Source organism: Phyllostomus discolor, chromosome 11 (assembly GCF_004126475.2).
Source record: "Phyllostomus discolor isolate MPI-MPIP mPhyDis1 chromosome 11, mPhyDis1.pri.v3, whole genome shotgun sequence".
NCBI classification, from domain to species: domain Eukaryota; kingdom Metazoa; phylum Chordata; class Mammalia; order Chiroptera; family Phyllostomidae; genus Phyllostomus; species Phyllostomus discolor.
Genome location: NC_040913.2, coordinates 53,068,430 through 53,095,185, shown reverse-complemented (window position 1 = coordinate 53,095,185; position 26,756 = coordinate 53,068,430). Strand labels below are relative to the sequence as shown.

The 26,756-nt window shown below is 38.6% G+C and overlaps 1 protein-coding gene across 23 annotated transcripts in view; it reads left to right on the top strand.

The window, feature by feature from the left end:
- The window catches only part of DOCK9 (dedicator of cytokinesis 9), a 340,452-nt gene that overhangs the window by 177,336 nt on the left and 136,360 nt on the right, over positions 1 to 26,756 (top strand). For all 23 annotated transcript variants that reach the window (XM_036011395.1, XM_036011405.1, XM_036011400.1 and 20 more), the window contains exons 10-15: positions 17,364 to 17,438; positions 18,583 to 18,723; positions 19,032 to 19,235; positions 19,874 to 19,996; positions 23,435 to 23,517; positions 24,102 to 24,224. In XM_036011395.1, the coding sequence (XP_035867288.1) occupies positions 17,364 to 17,438; positions 18,583 to 18,723; positions 19,032 to 19,235; positions 19,874 to 19,996; positions 23,435 to 23,517; positions 24,102 to 24,224 (749 nt within the window). The remainder of the gene's footprint in view (positions 1 to 17,363; positions 17,439 to 18,582; positions 18,724 to 19,031; positions 19,236 to 19,873; positions 19,997 to 23,434; positions 23,518 to 24,101; positions 24,225 to 26,756) is intronic.

Sequence of the window (26,756 nt, the reverse complement as noted above, 5' to 3'; positions counted from 1 at the left end):
AGCTAAAGAAGTCTGATACAAAGCCTGACACAAATACACACACACACGTGAATGTATATATGTATATGTGTGTATATGTTCTTTTAAAAATTTATATGCATAACATATTTGGAGCTGTTTTCAAATTTTGAGTAACCACCATGCTAGCTGAAGCTGTTTTCGTTGGTAAAATCAATTTAATTGATTTCAACCACCATTTCTTACTTTTTAATTTTTTATTCTTTTTTTATTGAAATAGAACTTACATAAAGTAAAATGCTCAAGTATAATACTAATTATACAGCTTGATGAATTCACATTTGTGCACCTACATAACCACCACTCAGATCTAAATATATAAAACATTTCCAGCATCTCAGAAGACTGCCCTGTAACCCCCTCCAAGCTGATATTCTCATTCTTTTGACCTCTATCATTGTAGGTTAACCTCAGCTATTCTAGACCTTCCTATAAATGGAATCATTTAGCATGCACTATCTGTCGGACTTCTTTAGTTCAACATTACGTGACCCAGATTTTTTTAAAAGGATAGAATGTAGTAGAGAATATTAAAGTACACTACTCTTAATGATGATGGATATTACTTTATAGCTATAGATATAGATACAGATATTGTGTGTGCATTGGGATGTGATGTAAATGTATGTTTTACTGTGGGTCATGGTGAAAGCCAGACAAATGCAGTGTTGTAAGGGACTAAACTGCTGTTTTTCCCTTTGACTCTCAGGTGTTTTAAAGATAATTTGATTTAGGAAGGCAGGAATAGGCAGAAAATCATTTTTCAAAGGAAAAAAGAATAAAGCAAATTAAGATGTGTTATTGTTCACTCATTGTGCAGTCATCATGCTTGTAGGTGGCAGGTGTCCATCAGTGATGTCTTTGTGGTGTGCGGTTAAGGGGCCCAGGGTCTTTCTGTGTCTGACTCTCAGGTCTTTCACAATCCAAGGCTTCTAATGTGACTGTGATTTTGGCTGTTTCCAGCCCCATCCAGTGTATTTGGGGTGGTAATTATTTGTATCTATTACGAAAGCAGGGATAACTGGTCATCCTGATTATACAAATGATGGATTCAGAGTGGAAGGGAGTCCGGACACACAAAGCTGTGCAAGGAGGGAGCTTAATTAGGGATGAAGAATAAAGAGGTCAGTAACAGGGAAGGAGGGTATAAGAAAGGGTCCAGCAGGTGATCAGGTCACAGTTAAGATTTTGGAGAAAAGAACAGAACATGAGGGACAGGCAAAAGTTTGTTAAAGGTATAACTCCTCTTTCTGCTTCATTTATCCCATTACCCTAGTGTTTGTTTTCCACTGTGACTGAGATATGATCAAACAGGATGCAAGTGACAAGAAGTTGTTTAGTACAAAAATAACTAAAGTCTCATTTTGGAATATAATGGAGAGGCCCTTTATATGCGGTAGGGATGACATGGACTTCGGTTTTCAGAACATTTTGTATATTCTTAGCCCTTATGTTGTTTGTATATTTACTATTGAACATCATTATTATTTTATTAGGCGACATGCTATATTTACCCTAAAACTTGTTGTTTTCTTCCAGTTGTCTAATGTGAAATTCAAATATGTTTGTTGTGAATTTGACAGCATTTAATAGTATCAGAATACTTACTCTTATAAACATTTTCATTGACTATGTAAACTATAAAATTAGTCAACCCTTCAAAGTCTATGGTTAATATCAGATTATAAACCCAATTATTATTTGTTTAATAACCTCTTTCTCTGGTTGCACTTAAATTAGGTAATATTGGGATATATATCATCTCCTTCTGTAAAGACAGTATTAAGAAAATCCTCACGTTTACAATTTATACTTCTCCACAGCTTTTCTAGTTTTTGAGCTTTTTTAAAACTATGTTTTATTGATTATGCTATTACATTGTTGATCTAATTTTTTTCCCTCTTTTCTCCCCCTCCTCCCACATGCACTCCAGCATTCCCCCATCCTTGGTTCATGTCCAAGGGTTGTACATATAAGTTCTTTGGCTTCTCCATTTTCTATACTGTTCTTAACCTCCCACTGTCTGTTTTCTACCTACCTATTGTGCTTCTTATTCCCTGTACCTTTTCCCCACATTCTCCCTCTCCCTGCTGATAACCCTCCATGTGATCTCTATTTCTGTGATTCCGTTCCTGTTCTAGCTGTTTGCTTAGTTTTTGTTTTTGTTTTTTAGGTTCATCTGCTGATAGTTGTGAGTTTGTTGTCATTGTAATGTTCATAGTTTTGACTTTCCTTTTTTTCTTAAATAAGTCCCTTAAACATTTCATATAATAAGGGCTTGGTGATGATGAATTCCTTGAACTTGACCTTATCTGGGGAGCACTTTATCTGCCCTTCAATTCTAAATGATAGCTTTGCTGGATAGAGTCATCTTGGATGTAGGTCCTTGTCTTTCACGACTTCTTTCCAGCCCCTTCTTTGCCTGTAAGTTTTCTTTTGAGAAATCAACTGATAGTCTTATGGGAACTCCTTTGTCGGTAACCATCTTCTTTTCTCTTGCTGTTAAGACTCTCTCCTTATCTATAATCTTGGGTAACTTAATTATGATGTGCCTTGGTGTAGTCCTCCTTGGGCCCAACTTCTTTGGGACTCTCTGAGCTTCCTGGACTTGCATGTCTATTTCCTTCACCAAACTAGGGAAGTTTTCTTTCATTATTTTTTCAAATAGATTTCCAATTTATTGCTCTTTTCTCCTTCTGGCACCCCTATGATGTGAATGTTGGACCTCTTGAAGTTGTCCAGAGGTTCCTTAAACTATCCTCATTTTTTTGTATTCTCTTTTCTTCTTTTTGCTCTGTGTGGTGTTTGTTTGTTTGTTTGTTTTTTGCTTCCTTATGTTCTAAATCATTGATTTGATGCTTGGCCTCATTCGCTCTATTGTTGTTTCCCTATAAATTGTTCTGTATTTTTATTAATTTATCCTTCAATTCTGACTGGATCTTTTTTATGCTGTTGAGGTCCTCACTAAGTTCCTTTAGCATCCTTATACCAGCATTTTGAACTCTGCATCTGATAGATTGCTTATCTTCCTTTGTTTAGTTCTTTTTCTGCAGTTTTAACCTGTTCTTTTATTTGTGCCATGTTTCTTTGTCTTCTCATTTTGGCAGCCTCCCTGAGTTTGTTTCTATGTATCAGGTAGAGCTGCTATGGCTCCCTGTCTTGGTAGTGTGGCCTAATGTAGTAGGTGTCCTGTAGGGTTCAGTGGCCCCTGTCACCCAAGCTGAGTACTCGAGATGTGCCCTTTTTTTGGACTGAGTACATTTCTCCTCTTGCAGCTGTGCCCTGGTTACTGTTGATTGGTCAATGGGAGGGATTTAGCCAGGCCAGTCAGCTGCAAGGCCTGGCTTTGACCACTTACCACCAACCTCTGCCCTCTGTGGAGGTTTAGCTATGCAGCAACAGGGTTATGGTGCTCCTGCATGGTCTGTAGTTGTCCACTGTGTGAGCAGGCCCTGGCATTTCCTGGGTGGTGCAGGTCAAGGTCAACCCCCACCTGTGTTTTGCCTGGGAAACTCTGCCTGAACTATAAAGCAATCTGAGAATACTGTTGCTTGTTCTGGGCTTAGAGATTCCCGGGTGGAGCCAAGCTTGAACCTAGGCTGGCTGCTGCTAGTGCCAGGCCTATGACGACTTAGCAAGAGATACAGGGGCTGGGGGCTCACTGAAGCCAGCTGTTGCTTGTTCGAAAGGGTTTAGGAAGTTGTGAAGCAGGAGCCTGAGGCCAACCTTTCACATGGAAAAGTCTCTGTTAACAGCTGTGAGTTGGGTGGGATGAAGCCTCAGGGTACTTACTCCAGGGTGGGGCAGTGTTAGCTATGTTGATGGAGTCTCAGATATGGCACCCACCTGCCAGTTCCATGGCTCTGTCAGGGGTGCTGTTCCCCAGCTCTCGCCTTGATGCCAGACACTTCAGTTCCTTTCTGTATGCCACCGGTGACTTTTAAGCTGCTACTCCAGTGCCGCAGCTCAGAGGGAGTGAGTCTGAGTAAGTCTGTGTGTGGGTTCTTTTAGAGGAATATCTTGGGATTCCAGGAGTTTCTTCCACTGATTTCTGCTGTGTTTTGAAGCCAGAACGGACCTGAATTTATCTTCCTGGCACCTGAATGCTGTGCCTGGGCGGTGGGGAGCCTCGTGTGGAGCTGGGACTCCTTACTCCCAAAACACCCCTCCCGAATTTTTATCCACTACATGTGGTTGTGGGACCAGATTGTTCCACATCTTTGCCTCTTCTACTAGTCTGGAGAGATGTGGTTTCTTTTCATTTGTAGTTGTCAGACTTCCATTGAATTAAATTTCTGACATTTCTGAGTGATGGTTGTTTGATGTGGTTGTGCTAGCAGTTGAGCCGTGTTTACCTACGCCAGCAGCTTGATTGGAAGTTTAAGTTATATCCCTTTGCTAACTTTTTAAATCAAGTCTGTAAAAGATGCTTCCTTCCCCATATCCTGATCCAGAAAATTATGTAAATGTATTATGATACAAAGGTATTGGTAGGGTTGTGTTTGTGAGGTCATTGGGTGTTCTGTTTCTTAGGCCTCCTTATTCTATAATGCTTATTATGGCTTTGTGACTCAGAGGATTAGATGATCATCCCAGGGAGTTAGATGTCTTGGAGGGAGTGGAAACAAATCATGACACTTTATATTAAAAAGTATATATTCTAGCCCTGGCTGGCGTAGCTCAGTGGATTGAATGCGGGCTGGGAACCAAAGTGTCCCAGGTTCAATTCCCAGCCAGGGTACATGTCTGGGTTGCAGGCTATAACCCCCAGCAGCCGCACATTGATGTTTCTCTCTCTCTTTCTCTCTCTCTCTGTCTGTCTCTCTCTGTCTCTGTCTCTGTCTGTCTGTCTGTCTCTCTCTCTCTCTCTCTCTCGCTCCCTTCTCTCTCTTAAAAAAAAAAGTATATATTCTGACCTCAGAGTATTTTGCTAAATCTTCCTATTGCAGCCCTCCTGTTTAAATCAGCCGATAGTCAAAATGGTGTGATTCTGATAACTCATTCTCAGAATGAAATGTTGTAGGCCATAGTCGTTGACCTTTGATTGTTTTGTCTACTTAAGATAAACTTAAGACACAAACAAAGCAGTCCTAGAGCAGTCCTAGAGCAGTCCTTCTGTAAACCCTGAAATGTTTGGTTCATAATTGCCCTTTAAGAAAAGGAAGAAAACATTATCAGGGTATGTCATTAGTAATTTAACTTAGGGTTTACAGAAGTGAGGTGAGCAGCCCTTTTTTAAAACAAATTATTCTTTGACTTCTAAGCAAGTGTCAGTTTTACAGAGGAAAGTTCTTTCATTGTCCATTTTCTTTACTTTTTTCTCCTATTCTATAGTGAACCCAAAGTATTAGATGTGCTATGGGAAGGACGGCAGTGACAGGGTGTGGTGAAATGCCAGTCCAGTTCTTCATACCTCTACAATGTGAACTGACCACAGGTTGTTTTAATAGCAGAGCCAGTTTCTGTCACTTTGAGAAATGCTGGATGGCGTAGTCTGGCATAATATATTTTTTTACAGCTATGTTTTGTGGGCCTTTATATTGTGAAAGTATATTACAGGAACTTATTCATCTTTACTAAAATTTAAATAAAAATAAATGTGCTTGCTACATTTATTTTTAAATGTAAGTAAAGATATCCCAAGTTATATGAAGAAAAGTTAGTCCTTTATCTTATCTCCATTGCCACATTCTTGAGAACACTGATGTTATTAACCTGTTGTAATTCCTTTCACCAAACCAATTACTCATAGAAGTAAACACATACATGTAATGTTTTTAATTACTTTTTAAAAACATGCTCATGATACATGCATTACTCTACAACTTGTTCTTTTTTAATGTATTACAGTTGTCCTGATTATTTCCCAGATTTCCCCCTCCACCCAGCCCACCACCCACTTCAGTACTCAATCCCCACCCTGTTGTCCATGTCTGTGGGTCCTTCATATATGTTCCGTGACCAATCCCTTCAGCTTCTTTCAAGTGTCCTCCCTCCCTCCTCCACTCTTACTGCTGTCAGTCTATTCTGTGATTCTATGCCTTTGGTTCTATTTTGCTGATTATTTTGTTCATTATATTCTTCTTGTAAGCAAGATCATATGGTATATGTCTTTCACTGACTAGCTTCTTTTACTTAGCATGATAGTCTCCATTTCCAGCCATCTGTTGCAAAAAATAGGAATTCTTTCTTTCTGCTGGGTAGCATTCTATTGTGTAAATGTGCCACAGTTATTTGATCCACTCATCTACTCGTGGACACATAGGCTGTTTCCAGCTATTGGCTATTGTAAATAGTGCTGCTATGAATATAGAGGTGCTTAAGTTCTTTTGAATTGGTGTTTTCCAATTTTGGGGGTATATTCCCAGCAGTGGAGTTGCTCGGTCAAAAGGTAGTTCCATTTTTAGTTTTTCTAAGGAAATGTGCCATATAGTTTTCCACAGTGGCTGCACTAGTCTATATTTCCACAAATAGTACACTAGTGTTCTCTTTTCTCTAATTCATTTCTAGCACACATTCTTTGTTGACTTATTAAAGACAGCCATTTTAATAGATATGAAGTGGTATCTCATTGTGGTTTTAAATTGCATCTTTCTGATAAGTAGTGATGTTGAGCATTTTTTTGTATATCTATGGGCCCTCTTTATGTTCCCCTTGGAGAAGGGTCTATACAGGTCCTTTGCCTGTTTTTTAATTGGATTGTTTGTCTTCCTGGTGTTGAATTGTATGAGTTCTTTATATATTTTGGAGATTAAACCCTGGTTTGATGGATCATTGGCAAGTATGTTCTCACACACAGTTCCCTTTTCATTTTGATGATAGTTTCATTAGCTGTGCAGAAGCTTTTATTTGGGTGTAGTCCCATTCGTTTATTTTTTCCTTTATTTCCCTTGCTCTAGGAGATATGTCAGCTAAAATATTGCTATGTGAGATATATGAGATTTTACTGCCTATGTTTTCCATTAGGATTTTGATGGGATCACAACTTACAGTTTTTTATGTATTTTGAGTTTATTCTGGTATGTGATGTGAGTTGGCAATCTAGTTTCAGTTTTTCACCTCTACCAGTCCAGTTCTACCAACACGATTTATTATAGAGACTATTTTTACTCCATTGTATGCTCATGCTCCCTTTGTTAAATATTAATTGACCATAGACACATGGGTTTATTTCTGGGCTTTGTGTTCTCTTCCGTTGATCTATGTGCCTGTTCTTATACTAGTACCAGACTGTTTTGGTGACAGTGGCCTTGCAGTATAGTTTGATATCAGGTATTGTGATCCCTCCAACTTTGTTCTTCTTTATTAAGGTTGCTGAGGCTATCTAGGGTCTTTTTTTGGTTCCATATAAATATTTTTTAGTATTTGTTCTATATTTGTGAAATATGCCATTGATATTTGAATAGGAGTAGTGTTGATTCAATAGGTTGCTTTGGGTGGTATGGACATTTTAATGGTCCTAATTCTTCCAGCTCATCAGTACAATATATGCTTCCATTTATTTGTATGTTCCTCAATTTCTTTCTATAGTGTTCTACAGTTTTCCAAGTCAGGTTTTTTACTTTCTTGGTTAAATTTATTTCTAGGTACTTAATTTTTTTTGTTGTTGTTGCTATGGTATATGGCATTTTTTTTCTTAGTTTCTCTTTCTGATAGTTCATTGTTGGTAGACAAAAGTGCCTTCAACTTCTGAATATTGACTTTGTATCTTGCTACTTTGCTGAATTAACTTTTGTTAGGTGGAGTAGTTTTTTGGTAGAATCTATAGGGTTGTCTGTGTACACTGTCATGTCATCTGCAAATAATGACAATTTTACTTCTTTCCAATTTAGATGCCTTTCATTTCTTCTTGTCTGATTCCTGCGACTAGAAATTCCAATACTGTGTTGAATGAGTGGTGAAAGTGGACACCCTTCTCTGTTCCTGATCTTATGGGAAATGTTTTTAGTTTTTTTCCCATTGAGTATAATGTTGGCAGTACGCTTCCTGTATATGGCCTTTATTATGTTGAGGAATGCTCCCTCTAGTCCCACTTCGCTGAGTGTTTTTCATAAATAATGGATGCTGGATTTTATCAAATGCTTTTTAGCATCTATTGATAAGGTCATGTGTTTTTGTCTTTCCTTTTGTTTATGTGATGTATTATGTTTATTGGTTTGTGAATATTATACCATCCTTGCATCCCTGGAATAAATCCCACTTGATCACGGCCTATGGTCTTTTTAATGCATTGCTTGATCCAGTTTGCCAATATTTGGTTGAGGATTTTAGCATCTATGTTGATCATAGATACTGGCCTGTAATTTTCTTTCTTTGTTGTGGCTTAATCTGCTTTTGGAATTAGGGTAATACTGGCTTTGTAAAAAGAGTTTGGGAGTCTTCCTTCTTCTTGAATTTTTTTATAATAGTTTGAGAAGGATAGGTGTTAGTTCTTCTTTGAATGTTTATTAAAATTTGCCTGTGAAGCCATCTGATCCGGGGCTTTTATTTGTTGGGAGTTTTTTGATTACTGCTTCAGTTTCACTGGTTGTTACAGGTTTATTCAGGTTTTCTGCTTCTTCTTCGTTTCTGGAAGATTGTATGTTTCTAGAAATGTATCCATTTCCCTCTATTTGTGCAATTTGTTAGCATGTAGTTGTTCATAATAATTGTTTACAATCCTTTTTATCTTTGTCCTATCAGTTTTTACTTCTCCTCTTTCATTTCTGATTTTATTTATTTAGGTTCTCTCTTTTTTTCTTCATGAGTCTCGTTAAAGGTTTGTTAATTTTGTTTATCTTTTCTAAGAACCAGTTCTGAGATTCATTAATTTTTTGAATTATTTTTTAGTCTCTTTGTTATTTAATTCTGCTCTGATTTTGATTATTTCCTCCCTTCTACTCATTCTGGACTTTGTTTGTTGTTGTTCCTCTAGTATACAGGTGGCAAACACAAGGCCCGTGGGCCGAATCCAGCCCACCACCTTGTTTTATCTGTCTTGGTACCTTGTTTCTACCTGGCAGCAGCACCAGGCTCCTTTCCCCTAGTTAAGGAGTAGTTACATTTATACAGTCCTAAAATTACATTCGGCCCTTTGAAGGCAACTGCGAGGCTGATGTGGCCCCTGGGAAAAATAAGTTTGACACCCCTGGGCTAGTTCTTTTATATGTAGGGTTACGTTGTTTGGTTCAGATTGTTCTGTCTTCTTTAGGTAGGTCTTTGTTGCTATGAACTTCCCTCCCAGTACTGCCTGCTCTGTGTCCCATAAGTTTGGGGTTGTTGTGTGTTCATTTTCATTTTTTTCTGTGTACTTTTAAATTTTTTCCTTGATCTCTTTGTTAACTTATTTGTAATTTAATGACATGTTACTTAGCCTCCATGTATTTGAATGTTTTTGAGTTTTTTCCTTGAAGTTGGTATCTGCTCTCAAGACATTGTGATCCAAGAGGATGCTTAATGTGATTTCAATTTTCTTGATTTTGTAAGGCTTGTTTTGTGTCCTACCATGTGGTCTGTTTTTGAATGTGATCCATGTGTGTTTGAGAAGTATGTATATTTTGCTTCTTTGGAGTGAAATATTCTATAAATATGAATTAGGTCCATTTGATCTACAGTGTCATTCAGTGCCACTATGTACTTGATTCTTTGTTTGGAAGAGTTGTTCATTGTTGACAATGTGGTGTTAAAATCCCCTACAACACTGTACTGCAGTCAGTCTCTTTCTTAAAAGTCCTCCTGGATTTTCCTTATATATTAAGGTGCTTCTCTGTTGTGTGCATATATGTTTATAAGAATTACATCTTCTTGCTGGACTACTCCCTTAAGTATTTTGTAGTTACCTTTTTTGTCTCTTGTTATGGCCTTTGTTTTGAAGTCTATTTTGCCTGATGTGAGAATTGCTACCCCAGCTTTTTTTTCCTTGTCTATTTGCATAGAATATTTTTTCCATCCCTTCACTTTCACCCTGTGTGAATCTTTTGTTCTGAGGCGGGTGTCTTGTAGACAGCATATATATGCAGGTCCCATTTTCATATCAGTTCAGCTACTCTATGTCTTTTGATTGAGGCATTTAATCCATTTACATTTAAGGTTATTATTGATAGGTATTTGCTCATTGCCATTTTTTTCCTTTGTAACTGTTCCTCTTTCTCTTTCATCTTCTTCTTCTTCAAGCAGTCCCTTTAGCATCTCTTGTAATCCTGGTTTAGTGGAGGTGTATTCTTTTAGCCTTTTTTGTGTGTGTCTTGTCTAGAAAGTTCTTTATTTCTCCTTCCATTTTGAGGGAGAGCATCACTGGCTAGAGTAGTTTTGGTTGCGGGTCCTTGCTTTTCATTACTTGGATGATTTCTTGCCATACCCTCTGGCTTGCAGTGTTTCTGTTGGGAAATCAGCTGATAGTCTTACAGGAGCTCCTTGTATGTTACTAGCTATTTCTCCTATGTTGCTTTTAAGATTCTCTCATCGTTAAATTTTTATTGTGATGTGTCTTGGAGTGGACCTCTTGGGGTTCATCTTGATTAGGAAGACCCTCTTTGCTTCCTAAACTTGTGTGGCTTTTTCCCTTACTAAGTTAGGGAACTTTTCTGTCATTATTTTTTCAAACAAGTTTTTCTATCTCTTGTTACTTTTTTCTCTTTCTGGTATCCTTATGATGTGACTATTGTTACATTTCATTGTCCCAAAACTCCCTTAAACTATCCTCATTCTGTGTGTGTGTGTGTGTGTGTGTGTGTGTGTGTTTCATTTTATTGCTCTGACTTATTGCTTTTTTTCTACCTTGTCTTCTAACTTGCTGATTCGATCCCCTGCTTCATATAGCCTGCTTTTAATTCCTTCTAGTATATTCTTTATTTCTGAAATTGTATTCTTCATTTCCAGCTGGTTCTTGTACATATTTTCTATGTCCTTTTTCATGCTGATGTAGTTCCACTGAGTTCCTCATAGTTCTCACTGAGTTTCTTTAGCATCCTTATAACCATTTCCTTGAACTCTATGTCTGATAAATTGCTAGCCTAAATTTCATTTAGCACTCTTTCTGGGGATTCCTCCTTTTCTTTCATTTGGGTGTTGTTTCTTTGCCTCTCTGTTTTAGGTGACTCTTCTTGTTTATTTCTACACATTAGCTTGATCTGCTTTGACTCCCTATCCTCTTGGACCTCCTACCCAGGTGGCCTTCTATGGTAGGAGTCCTGTTGGACTCAGTGGTGCTGCCTCCTTGAACTCCTATGCTGTTTTACCAGTTGCTGACAGAACTAAACTACACAGAATACAAAACCCACACCAGCAAAAATACCCCTCCCTGCAACAACAGCAATATCAGTGACAAATGAGCAGAGATTAGTAAAGTGGAAAGTGAATAAGAATATTATAAGAAAAGTAAAAAAGAATATGAAATGACTAAAGGAAAGAAAAATGATTTCGAGAAGATAGAGGGAGGGTAAGGAATAAGTAAAGAACTGAAATGAAGTGAAGAAAGGGAAAATATAAATTTTAGAGTAAAAATAAGAACATATGGGAAGGCAGAAAGCAAAATGTAGTAAGAAAAGGGAAGAATAGAATATGAAATTTGAAATAAAAAATTACGTAGTGAACTAATGGGAACAAAATTGAAGAAAAAGAAAAGAATGTTAAAAAGCTATGTGAAAGAAAAAAACATGCAATGAAAAAGAACAAGGTAGAATTCATCTCAACAGAGATCGGTCCTTGGCTGCAGACCTCTTCTTCGGTATCCTGCTCTGGCAGTGTCAGACGCCATCCCTCTATAGCTCTAGGCAGCCTGTTCTAGGCTGTAAACGATCAATAGTCTGTGACTGTCTCCTTCAGAATTGGCTGTGTCTGGGATGTTCCTTGCTGCCCTGCCCTGCTGGCTTTTCACCAGCACAAGGCCTAGGAGTTGGTCATCCGACATATGAAATCACTGCAGTTACCACCTCCACCTGCATTTTTCTGCAGTCTTGCCATTAGTCTTAGCCTTATCACTGACCTATCTGTTTCTGAGAGGGCTTCTGGTGCTATTGAGAGGATGGGGACCCTGGCTCTCCTCTTGGAAACACTTTTCAGACTTCAGGGAAGATGGTGGGTGTTTTCCCCCGGCCCCTGCACCACACGTCTTGGTCTGTCCAGGGTTATTTTCAATAATGTATAGTTTCTGATTAGTTAGCTGTTAGTTTCACGTGAGGGGCCAATTTGTGTAAAGGGATCAGCTCTTTCCTGCCTGGTCTTGATGACAGCTCTGTATAAGAGCCAAGGCTGGGCAGGCCCCTGAATTCCCCTTGCTGTGCCATTTCTGCATAGCTGGTTTTGGTAGAATAGGGCCTAAGGAACCAATGTGTCTTGTTGCGGCTGAGAACATTTCTGAAGGGACCTCCTTGATGTCTCCCTTTCTTTTCCCTGCAGATGTGTGCCTAGCAGGGGGCTCCTAAGCTTAGCTGCACTACTTTGCAGGAGGGGGATAGCCATGCCTTTCCTTCCTAGATTTTTTTACTCTGTGGGGGTGGATGGGTTCTGCTTGGCTGCAAAGCATCTCTGGTGCTCAGCTCTTGCTTGTCTAACTCCCAGGCCAATGTCTTCGCAGGAGACACAATCCAGAACTGTTCTCTGTAGCCCCTGGAATGCTAGCTGAGCAGGGTGGGACCCAGCAAACCCCTTGTTGTGCAACTTTCTGAGCTCCCTGCCCAACTGTATGCAGTGGGAACAAACTGTGCTTTCAGTCTAGTCTCTTTGCTGGCAGAGCAGCTGTGTGCATGGTCTTTGCCTAACCACTTTTCAGCTCCTTTTTAAAAAGACTCTATGTGCTACCCGTACCACAGTTCTGTGTTACTGTCTAGTTCTCTGCACAGATCCCCTCCTCAAAAAGCAAAATGTCTCTCATGGTCACAGCTGGCTGCAGTCAGGCGGTGTGTGTATGTGTGTGACCTGGGTCTCCCATATATCCTCCTGAGTCTCTCCCAGTTAGGGTTGGGATCTGTGTGCAGGACTAAGGCCCCCTGCTCTGAGACAGGAGGGAGCTCCAAAGCTATGATTTCTGTCTGGGCTTTCTGCTGCTGCCAGGTACCATGCATAGGGTATTTCCCTTTCAATTTTTAACATCCCCTTATTGAACAGTATGAAGTGTCTTCTGTATTCCTTGGCTTCAAAACTTCCTGTCAGCTAAGATTCCATTTATTGTTGGGGTTAACTATTGGAAGATCAGCCAAACATCTGAGTTGGGGGCAAGATCAAATGGACTCAGCTTCTACCTGCTCGGCCACCATCTTCAACCTCTGCAACTTTTCTATTAGTTAAAATATTTCATAGCTGACCCTGGATTAGTTTACTCATTTTCATCGCTATATAATATTCCAGATGTGAATATTGCAGACTTTATTTCACCATCTCCCTATTTATGAGCATTTAGGTTACTTTCAGTTTTTAGCCTCTACAAACAGTATACACTAAACATAGTAAGATGTTTATAAGCTTGAATGCATGTGCTTTTATTTCAATAAGAGAAATTCCCCAAAGTGGGATTTCTAAGTCAGAAGTTATTGTTTTTTTAAAATATTTCAAATAGTGACAGGTTACTCTCCCAGTAGGTTATAATAGTTCACATTATCATTGTTCTGCATCCTCACCAGAGAAGTGAAAAATGGTATTTCACTGCCTTAATTTATATTTCATTGCTTAGCAGTAATATTTTTCATGTTTTTATATATTTATTTGCCGTTTGAGTTTCTTCCTCTCTGACTGGTCTGTTCATTATCTAATAAGAATCTGGGCTTTAAAACAGACAGACTTAGATGCCAGGCTCCTGTTTAATGTTATGAGTTCCTAGCCAAAGTGTTTACCACTCATGCTTCAGTGTTTTCTCTTCTAAACAAGGATAATAATAGTATTTGCCTCCTAAGTTCATACAAAATGTAAATGTGCATTTAGAATGATACCCAGCATAGTAGAGATATTGGTTGTTATCAATACTCATTTTTATCATTATGATGCTTTCAGATGTTTATTATTCCCTGGCTCTGGGAGCTGGTCCTGAGCCTCATTTTCTTACACTCTAGATTTACTTGGTTATTTCTTCAAACACTATTTATTGGGCATACCCTATGTTTAATGCAGCCTACGCTTTTTGGAGAGATGGGAAGAACATTAAGAAGCTGAACTTGCTTTTTATCTCATAGCAGAGCTGTCAGTGTATGTAAGGTGTATTGTGTTTCCGTTATTTTTAGCCTAAAGTTGTCCCTTCTTTCCCCTTAAATGGCTTGTCCAGGGAAGACAGTATCTCTTGGATATTAGTGGATATTAGTGGCAACATCAGGATGAGTCTCTTTTGGCTAGTTGTTGAATTTTTTTTCTTTTTATGTGTCTGCATCCCTGTTTGTTTTCTGTCTGTAGGGAGATCATAGCAGTCATTTTTGCTTATTCATTTCTCATTTCCCAGCACAGTCAGCTTGAGACAACAAGCATTTTTCAGAAAGGCACAAGGAATTGCCTGTACATTAAGAACCTATTGCTCTGCTTCAGTGTCTGAGACCATAGTATTCACCTTTGTTGAAGGACTCAACAGAATTCATGAGTAGAATGCATTACTGTTGGTAGTGGCTCACAACACTTCATACTGATGTTTTTGTTAGGAAACATTATGGTTCTGTACAAAGTAAAACAAGTTCCTTGATTTCAATAAAGTAGATTCTGTGTACACATGTCCTGGCTCTTTTTTATTTACTTTTTTATTGTCACCCAAGGATTTTTTTTTTCATTTCTTTTAGAAAGAGAAGAAGGGAGAAAGAAAGAGAGAAACAGCAATGTGAGAGAGTAACATCAATTAGTTGCCTCCCGTACATGCCCAGACTGGGGTTCATTTGTACCTGGACAGGGGATTAGACTGCCGCCTAGACATGTGCCCTGACAGGGAATAGAACCCACAATTTCTTCAGTTATAGGATGATGCTCCAACCAACTCAGCCATAGTGGCCAGGACTGTTCTGGCTATTTTGATGTGAAAAAATAGGAAAGATGATAGGAACCTGCTTCAGCCATAGGGGTATGTTTCTTGTAAGCACGAACAGATGATTTGTAGGAATCTTCCTTAACCTCCAGAAGCCTGAAAGATCTCATAGATAGCATCAAGATAAACTTTGTTGTGGCAAGAGACTTGAGCCATCATCTTGTTCACTATTTTTACTCAAATGAAAATGGAGTCCAGGGAGGCAGAGTGGCTTGATCAAGTTCACACCACTAGTCAATGACTGAACTACAACTAGAATCCAGTTTGTTAGTATCCTGGTGGTCATTTCATTTTGCTAGACCTGTAGACAGTTGGTAAAATAGTTATGATAGAATTTGGTCCATTGCTAAGAACTTGTTATAATAACTGCATGCCTGAGAAAATTAAGACAATGCTCAGTTTCTCATTAGCCATGATCGGAACTGTAATATTAGGTCTAGGTCAGCCACCAGCAGAGAGGTCAAAATACCCTCTGCTGACCCATCACATGCTGAGATGTGACAGATGTGACTTGTGGTCTTTGCAGAAAGCATGTGAGAGAGGACATTCTATTCTGACTCTATAAATTTAACCACTGAGAGTGAGAATAACAAGAACAGCATATAGATTAGGGGCACCAGGGGTGAGAAATAATGTAGTTGGAGATGACATCTGTCTTGTAAATATCTTAGAATAGGGGTGTCAAACTCATTTTCACTGGGGGCCACATCAGCCTTGTGGTTGCCTTCAAAGGGCCGAGTGTAATTTCAACTCCTTAACAATTAAGGAGTAGTTACATTTATACAGTCCTAAAATTATTTTGTCCCTTTGAACGTAACTGCAAGGTTGATGTGGCCCTTAGTGAAAATGAGTTTGATACCCCTGTCTTAGAAGCTGCTTCTTTCTGTTCCCAAATCCCACTTCTCCATTCCCCTGCTTGCCATCATATATCTCTTTCTTTCAAAGGCTTCTTTTCTCCAAGTCTGTGATTCCAGCCCTCATCCCTACCTTGTGCTCAAGTTGTTTCTCTAGCTGTATACCAGATGTTTCTAGTTGGAAATCCCACAGGCATCTCCAGACTGTAATGTATCACCTACTGCATAGACTTGCTCTTCTCCTTAATTACCTGTCTCAGTTAATGGATTGACCAGTCAGCAGGCTACTCAAGCTAGGAATGCAGAATGTATTATGGGCCTTGCTATGAAATGGAGAGGCAGTTTTGATAACCTAGGAGAAACCATGGGCCTCCTAGTCTTTCTTCCAATCCATTTCTTCAGCCCTATCCAAGTGATGCTTCTCAAGTGCATAACTTGTTATTTTATTCTTTTGCTTAAAACACTGCAGGGTTTTTTGGGAGGTGGCAGGGGGCGAGGGGGTGGATTTCGAATGAAGTTCTAGTCCTTCACATATATCCCAAACTCATTTTCCTTTACTTTTTCCACTATGCCCAAACATTCAGTCATAGCAAATGATTTAGTAATTTCTCAGATGTGATTTTCACCTTTGTGTCTGCAGTACCTCCTCCTAGAATGTCCTTCTCTCCTTTTTTGGCCAAATGTTCTGGTACTTCAATGTAGGCCTTCCTCTGAGAGCTTTTTCCTGACTGCCCCTCTTGATCCAGGTTAGCACTCACTGTATCTTACGTCTTCTTTTGCCATTGTTATTGCCTGTTTATATTGTCTTCCCAACCAGTGTTCCTTGGGGGCAGGAACTTCATATCATTCATGTTTGTGTCCCTAGTTTCCAGCACATAATAGGTGCTCAATAAATGTTTATTTAATGAATCAGCAATGCCCCCTCCGTGCCCCAGACACCTATGGCTGTCCTTCAGTGTCTGCCTTGGTTTTCTCTCTCCTGACATTCAAAACATATTCCTTTCTCTTCTGTGACTTGTACCCTCAGTCTTAAGTGGACCCTAAATTTTTCTACTGTCTGGGCTCATTTTCATACTCAGTGTCTATCTGTCCATGCTATGGGTATGCATCTTATTCATTCAACATAAAATGTTTGTTTTCCTCCTTTTTGCTGTCTAAATTCCACCGTTTCTTTCCAAGCCTGGTCCCTATTCCATTAATTATGAAGTCTTTGTTGAGAGCAATAATTATTCTCTTTTACTTTCTTTGTATTGGTATTGACTCTCCAGTTGATTATCAACATCCTTGGCCAGGTATGAGGTATCACTAACCTCTGTTTCCTCCCCGAGCAGTGTCACTGTGTGCCATACTTGACAGTCTGTCTTTATTCGTTGACATGAAGCTGACTCCCCAAGCTGAGGGCAGAGTCATTTAGCCACCTGGCTTTTCAGGATTGGACAGTTTTCAGACATACTTAGACATGCCTGTAAGAAAAGGGGTCATGTTTTAATATAATTTGTGTTTTTTGTTTATCTTGTTATCAGAGTACCCGAGAAGCAGAAATCAAACTGAAAAGTGAAAGCAGAGTTAAACTTTTTTACTTGGATCCAGATGCCCAGGTAGGAACTATGTTAATGTTTAAAATTTAAAACTAAGTTTGGGAAAGAAAACCTTTGACAGGTTATTTGTTTCTTTGTTTATTTTGGATTTACAAGCAATATAGCAACAAGATGGGAAACTCAGGGGGAGTAGGAAAAATAAAAGCCTATAATCTTATCACCATAGTACAACCATTGCGAATATTTAACTTTCAGTAGATTGTTGAAAATTGAGACAGATTTATCCAGAGACATAGTCAAGAGCACAGAGAACATATAATTTACCCGTGAAATAATAGTCAGAAAATAACAAGCAGCACTGCAGATGCCCAATAGACAGTGCTATTTTCTGACTAGCAGTTCTGACTTTTCCTCCCACTTAACGCTTTTTGTTTCTTCACAGAATTCATAGCCATATATACTTTCTGCTTTTTGACAATGTTTTAGTTGAGATAAAGTGTGTGTAACATGAAATTTACCATTTTAATCCTTTTTAAGTACACAATTTAGTGGTTAAGAACATTTACAATGCTGTGCAACTATCACCAGTATTCATTTCTAGAATTTTTCATCATCCCAAACAGAAACTCGTTATCTACTAGACAGTAATTTCCCCATTCTTCTTTCCCCTCAACCCCAGAAGCCTCCATTCTTTCTTTTATTTTTTGCATTTTAAAGTATATTTTATTGATTATCTTTGTGAATCTGCCTATTTTAGGAACTTCATATATGTGAAATCATATAATATTTGTCTTCTGGGTTAGGCTTGTGCCACGTATTATAATGCTTTTGAAGTCCTTCCATGTTCTAGTGCATGTAAGAATTTTATTTTATTGTGGCTGAATAATATTCCATTGTGTGTGTGTGTGTGTGTGTGTGTGTGTATATAAAATATTTAGTTTATCCATCCATCTGGTCATAGATACTGAGTTACTCATAAGCATACTTTTTAAGTTCTGTATGATAACACATTAAGTAGATATACCATCATTTTTGACCATTTTTATAAACTATATAAATTTATAAAATACTAACACTATTGTGAGTAATGAGTATTATATGGCTTTTCCATATGGCAGTTTCCTTAGGATACTGTACATTGATAATGGGATTTTTTTAAATGTTAGCATAATGTACTTATAGGTTTACTTTTTTTTTTTTTAAGAAGTCTGACTTCTCATCAGCTGAGCCAGAAGCAAAACCATTTGAAGAGAAGTTTGGAAAAAGAATTCTTGTCAAGTGCAATGACTTATCTTTCAATTTGCAATGCTGCGTTGCTGAAAATGAAGAAGGACCTACTACAAATGTAATTTTTTTTAAAGTTTTTTAAAAAATAGAGATTTCACATGTGCCTATTGCAATGCAGTCTGGACATGAAATTCTAATCCTTGTATCAACAAGGTACAATGTTTAGATCAGGATGTGGGGGGGGAGGTTGTTTAGCCAGTAGGGACAGGATGTTTGTGACAAAGGATAAGGATCAAGTTTATTTCTCTTTAGCAGTAATTTATAGCAGAAATCATAAATAAGTCCAATAATTTCTTCTTTGATAGCAGCATTCTACTTTTCCCCAAGAGTCTGAGCCATAGCGATGGTCTGCTTTGTTTTGTTTAGGTAGAGCCTTTCTTTGTTACTCTATCCCTGTTTGACATAAAGTGCAACCGAAAGATTTCTGCTGATTTCCACGTGGACCTGAACCATTTCTCAGTGAGGCAGATGCTGGCCACCATGTCCCCAGCTTTGTTGAATGGCAGCGGGCAGAGCTCACCTGTCCTTCAGGACATCCTTCATGAAGCCGCCATGCAATATCCAAAGCAGGTGGGGGGCCTGAGCCCAGTAGTCATACTACTGAGACTTATCTTACACATGCTATGTATGTACATAGAAACTTTGTCATGCATAATGGAGGTGAGATATTGATTATATTAACAGCTTATCTAATTAGACAGTAAAAGCAAACTGAGGGAAGAAGTGGGTATGGATTTCTCATTTCTTTTTTCTAAACTTTCTGTTAGTTGCCTTCCCCATCAAATAGCTTATTTGAGTAGATGATAAACTACTGAGCAGTTAACCAGTTTGGCACTGGCTACTTTTTTATTTTTATTTTTTTTTTAAGATTTTATTTATTTATTTTTAGAGTGAGGGGAAGGGAGGGAGAAAGAAGGAGGGGGAAACATCAGTCTGTTGTCTCGTATACACATCCCTGTCTGGGACCAAACCTGCAACCCAGGCACGTGTCCTGACTAGGAATCAAACAGGCAACCTTTTGCTTTGCTGGATGATGCCCAACTAACTAAGCCACACTAGTCAGGACAGCACTGTGTGCGTCTTAATAGCTAAACAGGTTCACCACTCTTTGCTGCTTTAGAACCTTTAATATTCATGAGAATTGTTTAATGTGGCTCTACTTACTGAATGTGTGTTATACATACTGAAGAAAATCATTTGTTCCTTAGGGAATATTTTCAGTCACATGTCCTCATCCAGATATATTTCTTGTGGCTAGAATTGAAAAAGTCCTTCAGGGGAGCATCACACATGGTGCTGAGCCATACATGAAAAGTTCAGACTCTTCTAAGGTAAGATGACTTCTGTGCTTTGTGATGGTAATAGCAATTGGGAGAAAGGGATCCCTGTTGAAGTAGAAATGCTTCAAGAAATCAAAGTAAACCATATTTATACTTCAACAGATGTAGACTACTGTACATAGACTTACTCTGATATTTAACCTTATGTATCCCATTTTCAATGAAAAGTAGTCCTTTGTGTAAATATAATGCTTCATTTAGTTGCAGTGTCCTGATATCTTGAAATAATTTGTAGAGGAATTATCAGCTTAATAGTAAACCTTTTGTCATTATAAAGTTCATACATTATATTCAAATAGAGTTCTTTTCACTTGTTGATGTCTCTCAGGTTCTGGAAATATATTTGGGTCCATTTACACTTAAATATGACACTGAGACTAGGAGATGATCCGGCTCAGATGGTATGGCCAGTAGGATTGGTGGTTCAGGTCTACTTGTGTTTTGTCAGATGGGGCAGGATTATGGTGGCAGAGGTAGTGTGACCTTAGGTAGAAGAGGGAAGGAAAATACACAAGATGTATGTTTGGTTTATGTACAATTTACTGTTCATTACCTGGGACATGTCTAGATGTGGACATAACATAGAATTATTGAATATTAGAAGTCATTTAGTCCAACACCTTCTTTCCACTCAGGAAACTGAGGTTTACAAAAGTCTAGTTACCTGCTTAGTGTCCCACAGATGGAGTGGCCAAAGTACGCTTGACTATCATTTGCTATCTGGTTAGAGTGAGCTGTTCAGTGCTGTCCCTGCCAGTTTTGCAGTACTTTCATTTAAAAACAGTTTATAAGTGATAATTTGAAGGTTGCCCCAATACATTGCCAAGGACTGGTCAACAGTAGGAGGGGTCACCCAGAGGCTCTAAAGTGAGGTTTGCTGAGCTGACTCAGTTTCCTCTCTTCCTTTCTGTGACCACCCATACATCATGTGTCCATGAAGACACAGGATATTCCTTAAAGAACAGGTTCTAGGAGTCAGACACATAAGTGCTGAGCACCTAACTAGCCTCAGTACTTTACATAAATTATGTCAATTCTCTGGGCCCAGATGTTTCATCTGTAGTTGAAGGATAGTATTGCTATCTGCCCCTACCTTCCTCTCAGGGACAGTGCTAGGATCAAACAGATAATGTACAAGACAAGCTGATATAGACTCCACAAATCACTGACACATGGAGGACATCATTATCATGTATTACAGCCCCACTCAAGTAAAAGCCCATTTACCTAGGCACATTGCTTCAAACAGTATTCCTTTCTGGTTGACAAAAGCTGAATAAAGTTTGGTCTCTGGAGAGCTGTTTTATTTTTTAAATCAAGTCTGTAAAACCATGGATGGTTTTTAGCTCTTTTAGCGCTCTTTTAGCTCTTTGATGTTTTCATTGATAATCAATGAAGGCCCAAGATAAGATCTACTCCTCTGACTGTGTATGCCAACATGTTTCCAATGTACCACCTTTGCTACTTCTGCCTGCCTGCCACATGCGTGCTTTGAAACGTGGCAGCTTCTGTTGGTGCAAAAATCATGTATCATTGTACGATAGACATTACACTCCACCTTCCCAGTGCCTATTGAGCATCTGCTGACGTCTGCTCTTTTTTCATCACTTATATGACGGAAAGCTCAGCCATGTGCTCATTGCTCCATTAATTCCCATCTCCACCATAGTAAGTTAAAGCAGAGATTAAGATTCAGCCCTCTTACATTGGGATTTTTGACAGAGGTATGACAGACAGATGATTTTTTTTTCTGTATATAAAAATTGTCTCTTCATGTTTTCCAAGATGGTGTAGAACATCTTTTAGAGTAAATTTTTGTTTTGGACCAAATTTTTGTGAAGTCTCTGTGGATGACCACCATGAACAGATTTTTTTTAAAGAAAGAAAAGCAATAAACAAACCCAAAGCGCAAATACAAGTTTTTCACTCTGACTCTCACATACATTGTGTTCCATTTGCACCCTTGGGAAGTTTGAGAGCTCACTCCTTGTTCACTGCAGCGAAGAGTGAAACTTATTTGAAGCCTTGTGTTTTAGCTTTAAATTTTATGCAAATATTGCATTTTACTAAACGACATAGTCATTATTGTTAAACCTTTAAATAATAGTTGCTACCAAAATTGCCAGTCTAGGAAAGTAGTCCATTTTACCCTATGCCTGTGTATCCCCAAGTCCCCACATGAATGGATCCCACTTAGAAGAAAGGGAGGGACTACATGAGCTCCTGACATATGTTTTGAACAAGATATGTTTTCCAATTCACTCATGAAGGCAGCAATTCCCACAGCATGATTAGGTAGAATCATAATGTTTTGTAATGAAACATATAAACCAAACCCTATGTTTTTAAGGTATGGAAAGTGGAACCTAGAGAGTTATAATGGCCTATAGGTTCACACAGCTGATTTCAATTTGACTTAAAGAAAGGAGATTCTATTATTTTACTTCTGAGCCTTCTAGATGGACATGCCTCAAACCCTGTGCACTCAGGTCACCAGGGATCTGGTCAGATACAGGTTCTGATCCAGGAGCTCTGGAGTGGGGCCTGAGACTCTGCATTCCTCACAGATTCCAGGTGTTGCTAATACTGCAGCTCTTCAGAGCACATACTGGTTCATAGGAGCTAGATTACTTCCCAAAATTGGTTTGTCTTTGATGTACTTAAGTAATGTAAAAGACCTCTCAACCCCATCTCTCTGACTGAATCAGGCTTTGCATTGGTAACAAAGCAAAATCCCAGTACAAGCAAATTTGGCATAATAAGTGTCATCTGCTTTAGCAATAAGAGCATAGTTGTTTAATAGACCTGCCATGCATACATCTTAATCCAAAGCAGATATGCTTCACTGTGCACTATAGGGTTAATCAGTCAACCCACAAAAAGTTAAAAATAGTCATTTGGAAGTGAAAATAGCAGAGTTTATACTTAGAAAGCAAAAATAAAGCAATTGAAAGCCTTGCCCTAACAAGTCAACACCTATAATGTCCTAATAATGAAAATTTACCCCCAAATTGTGGGATTCTGCATAAACTAGTACATATTAGAGGCATATTACAGTTTAGTATTTTCATTAGTGTTCTCATTTAAACTCTCTTAATGCTTGGTATGAATACCAAGTATTACTAATTATTATTAACCCAGTGAACTTATAATATGTAGCCCTTAGTCATAAAAAACTGTGAAAGCCTGTGATATAGCATGGTTGTTGACCTGTAAAAGCAACATTTTAGGTAAGAAAAGACAGTCCTCATTCTATTTTGTTGAAAATTGCTGCTAGAGAATTTGTTAAACAGAATACTCTGTGCTGAGTATAACTCCAACCATATTTATTATAACATAGTGTGCTTTTTGCATCTAGTACTACAGTAGGATGATATTCTTCTGTCAGTGGGAAGCAGCCTCTTATGGCTTTGTTCTAATGTCTTCAAGGTTGCTCAGAAGGTGCTGAAGAATGCCAAGCAGGCATGCCAAAGACTAGGACAGTACAGGATGCCATTTGCTTGGGCAGCAAGGTAAGGGGAATATTCTTAATACCTTTGATATGGATATAGACACGTATGTGGGGGGCAGCAGGGAGGAGACAGACAGACTGACTTATAAACCGACAAACCTATTCTGCTTTATCGCCCAGAGACAAAGAGGATTTAAATGTGTAAAGCTGAAAAATAAATAAGCCCCATATTTGAATAATCATTTATTAGAATCGTAGAAAGGAAAGATGCTGGTTGGAGCGTAGCTGTGTGGAACTGGCAGGGTGAACAGGAATGTTGGTTGTAGAGCTGATATTCCAGGTTCCAGCCACATCTTCAGCTTGAAGTGGGGTGATAGCCCAGTAAGGTCTGCAGATCATATTTGTTTTGTGATCTCTACTTCTTAAGCATTTGACTGTGTATGTTGTTTCTGAAGCACAGGCCATTTGCTAGAAATGTTTTCTATGTAAATTGATTTAGTTGTGTTCATCCTCATAAATATTTTCCATGTTTTTAGGTGAGATTTCTGTTGACTACAGTAAGTGGAATAATAAATAGTCTTCAAGTTGAGGATTTATTTTGGTCTTTTGAAAACTCAGTTTAGAAGTGCTCTTTTGCTATTTCAGGACATTGTTTAAGGATACATCTGGAAACCTTGACAGAAATGCCAGATTCTCTGCTCTCTACAAGCAAGACAGCAATAAGCTCTCCAATGATGATATGCTCAAGTTACTTGCAGACTTTCGGAAGTGAGTCTCAAGGCCTTATTTATTTTCCCATCTGAAAAATAGAAGTTGTTTGGTAGGGAGGGAGGAAGTGGGAGCAGTCTTTCAAATTGCTCATTCTAACATCATGGGGCATATTGGATGGGCGTGGGGCTTTACCTCAAGTCCTTGGGAAGGAAGAGAGTGTTTGTAATTGGAAGAGTAACCTGGTTAATTTGAATTCTATAAAGGATGTTTTTGCTGGTTCAGTGAAGGGTGGATTGGAGTTAGAACCTGTGGAAGAAGGAGACAGTTGAAAAACTTTTGCAGGAGGTAGAAAGGGACTCAGCAAAGCCACTGCAAGTGGAAATAGGAAGAACAAAACTAATTCAAGTTATGTCAGAGAGGCTCAGTTACTGGGTCCTGGTTTCCTGACTGGGTATTAGGGTGGGAGGAGAGAGAAATGGGTGATAGTCTTAGTTAGATGAATAAATCCCAGGTTTCTGATTTACACAGTGGAGTGACTTATGGTACTACTAACTGAATGGGTGATAGGGGCATGGCGAAGATAACTTATATAGTACTATTTATAAGCATAGTTCTAAATACTTCACATATTTATATTAATGACTGTAGTAGTTTCCTAGGGCTGCCATGACAAAGGACCACAAACTGGGTGGTGTAAAACAATGAAAAATTGTTTTCTCATATTTCTGGAGGCTAGAGCCCAAAACCAAGGTGTTGGCAGGGCCCACTGCCTCCCAAGATTTCTAGGGGAGGATCCTTCCTTGCCTCTTCCAGCTCCCAGTAGCCCTAGGCATTCCATGGCCTGTGGAAGCATAACCCCAAACTCTGCCTATGCCGCCACATGGCTGTTTTCCTCTGTGTCTGTCTACATTTCCTCCTTATAAAACATGTTATGTTGGATTAGGGCCAACCCTAGTAACCTTGTTTCACTTAATTACATCTATTGTGTTGGCCAAAAAGTAAGTATGTTTTTTCCCATTAAAAAAGACTCATTTTTCATTTTCACCTATTACTTTATTGACTTAGATATTTTCAGTATGTCAGCTATCTCCTGTATGGTATAATGTTGATTGTTCTCAATTAATGTCTCAATTTGATCACTATCAACTTCAGCTGGTCTATGCAACTGCGGAGGTGTCGCAATACAGTCTAACAAAATTGTTTGAAATGAAGTTAAAGACAGCTAAGTACTACTAGAGCTATCTTATGGGGAAAAAAACCCAACAAACTTTTTGGCCAACTCATACAAAGACCCTATTTCCAAATAAGGTCACATTTATAGGTACTAGGCTTAGGACTTAAACATATCTTTTTGGGAATACAACTCAACCCATACAATATGGTAAAGAGGCTGAGCAGTGGTGGAAGTCATTCTGGCTGAGAATCTGCTCTTATCCACTCTATCATAAGGAATTGATTTCTAAACTTATAAAAACTGATTTTCTTTCCTAGGGATATAGGTTTTAGAATTTTTCTGGGAGAATTCCCACAGTGAGAAAGAAGTGAGGGTATTAAAAGACAATGAAATGAAAGAATGGCCAAGAGCCATAGGGACCTTTCAGTTTTGGAATTTTGGCGGGGGGGGGGGGGGGGGCGCGGATATATATCAAAGTAATTATCAGTTTGCCTAGAACTTAAGAATGGCTGGTTAGCTTTCTTTTGCTTCATTTGCACCATTTTCTTGCTTCCCTCTCTTCTGATTTCTCAGAATTCTAAATACAGCTTTAATTAACATCTCTTAAAAACCTTTACTTAGTTGTAGCAAGAACTATACTATCATAGATAATATGTTACACAGTAATTAGTGTCATGTTTTTATTTGAGTTCCAGGAAACTTTTAGCCTTTTTTGTAGAAAAAAAAGTTGTTTCTTTGGAAACTCCACTCACCTTTAGTTGAATAGATCCCAGTTTTCCCTCACAGTACTGCCATGCAATTCTCAGTAATCATGGTGATCATCATGTAGGTCTGAATGTACTCACTTAGGAGGGTGAACACACTATGTTGTTAAGGAGGAGAAGTATATCTGTATGACCTCATGTTTTTAAAGAAAACATTTTATATATACTTTCATATATAAATGAAGAAATGGATAGCTAGTTAGATGGAAAGATAGACTGGCATAAAAATAGTCATATACGCTGGACACCAAAATGTGAGTCATGGTCATCTCTGAGAGATAGGTTTATGAATGACTTTATACTTTATAGTTTTTCACAATCTTTTAAGAATATTTATTTATTTTTATAGAGAGGGGAATGGAGGGAGAAAGAGAGGGAGAGAAACAGCAATGTGAAATATATCAATTGTTTGCCCCTTGTGTGTGCTGCAAACAGGGACTGAACCTGCAAGCCATGTACGTGCCCTGACCTGGAATCAAACTAGCAACCTTTTTGCTTTGCGGAACAATGCCCTACCAAGCCACACCAGGCAGGGCAATTTTCATGATTTTATGTGGACAATTTTTATAATTAACATTTACTTTTATATTCCTACAAAGCAAGCACAGAAGTTTTTTTAATATGTGATGGAGGCTGGAAGCCATGTCTCAG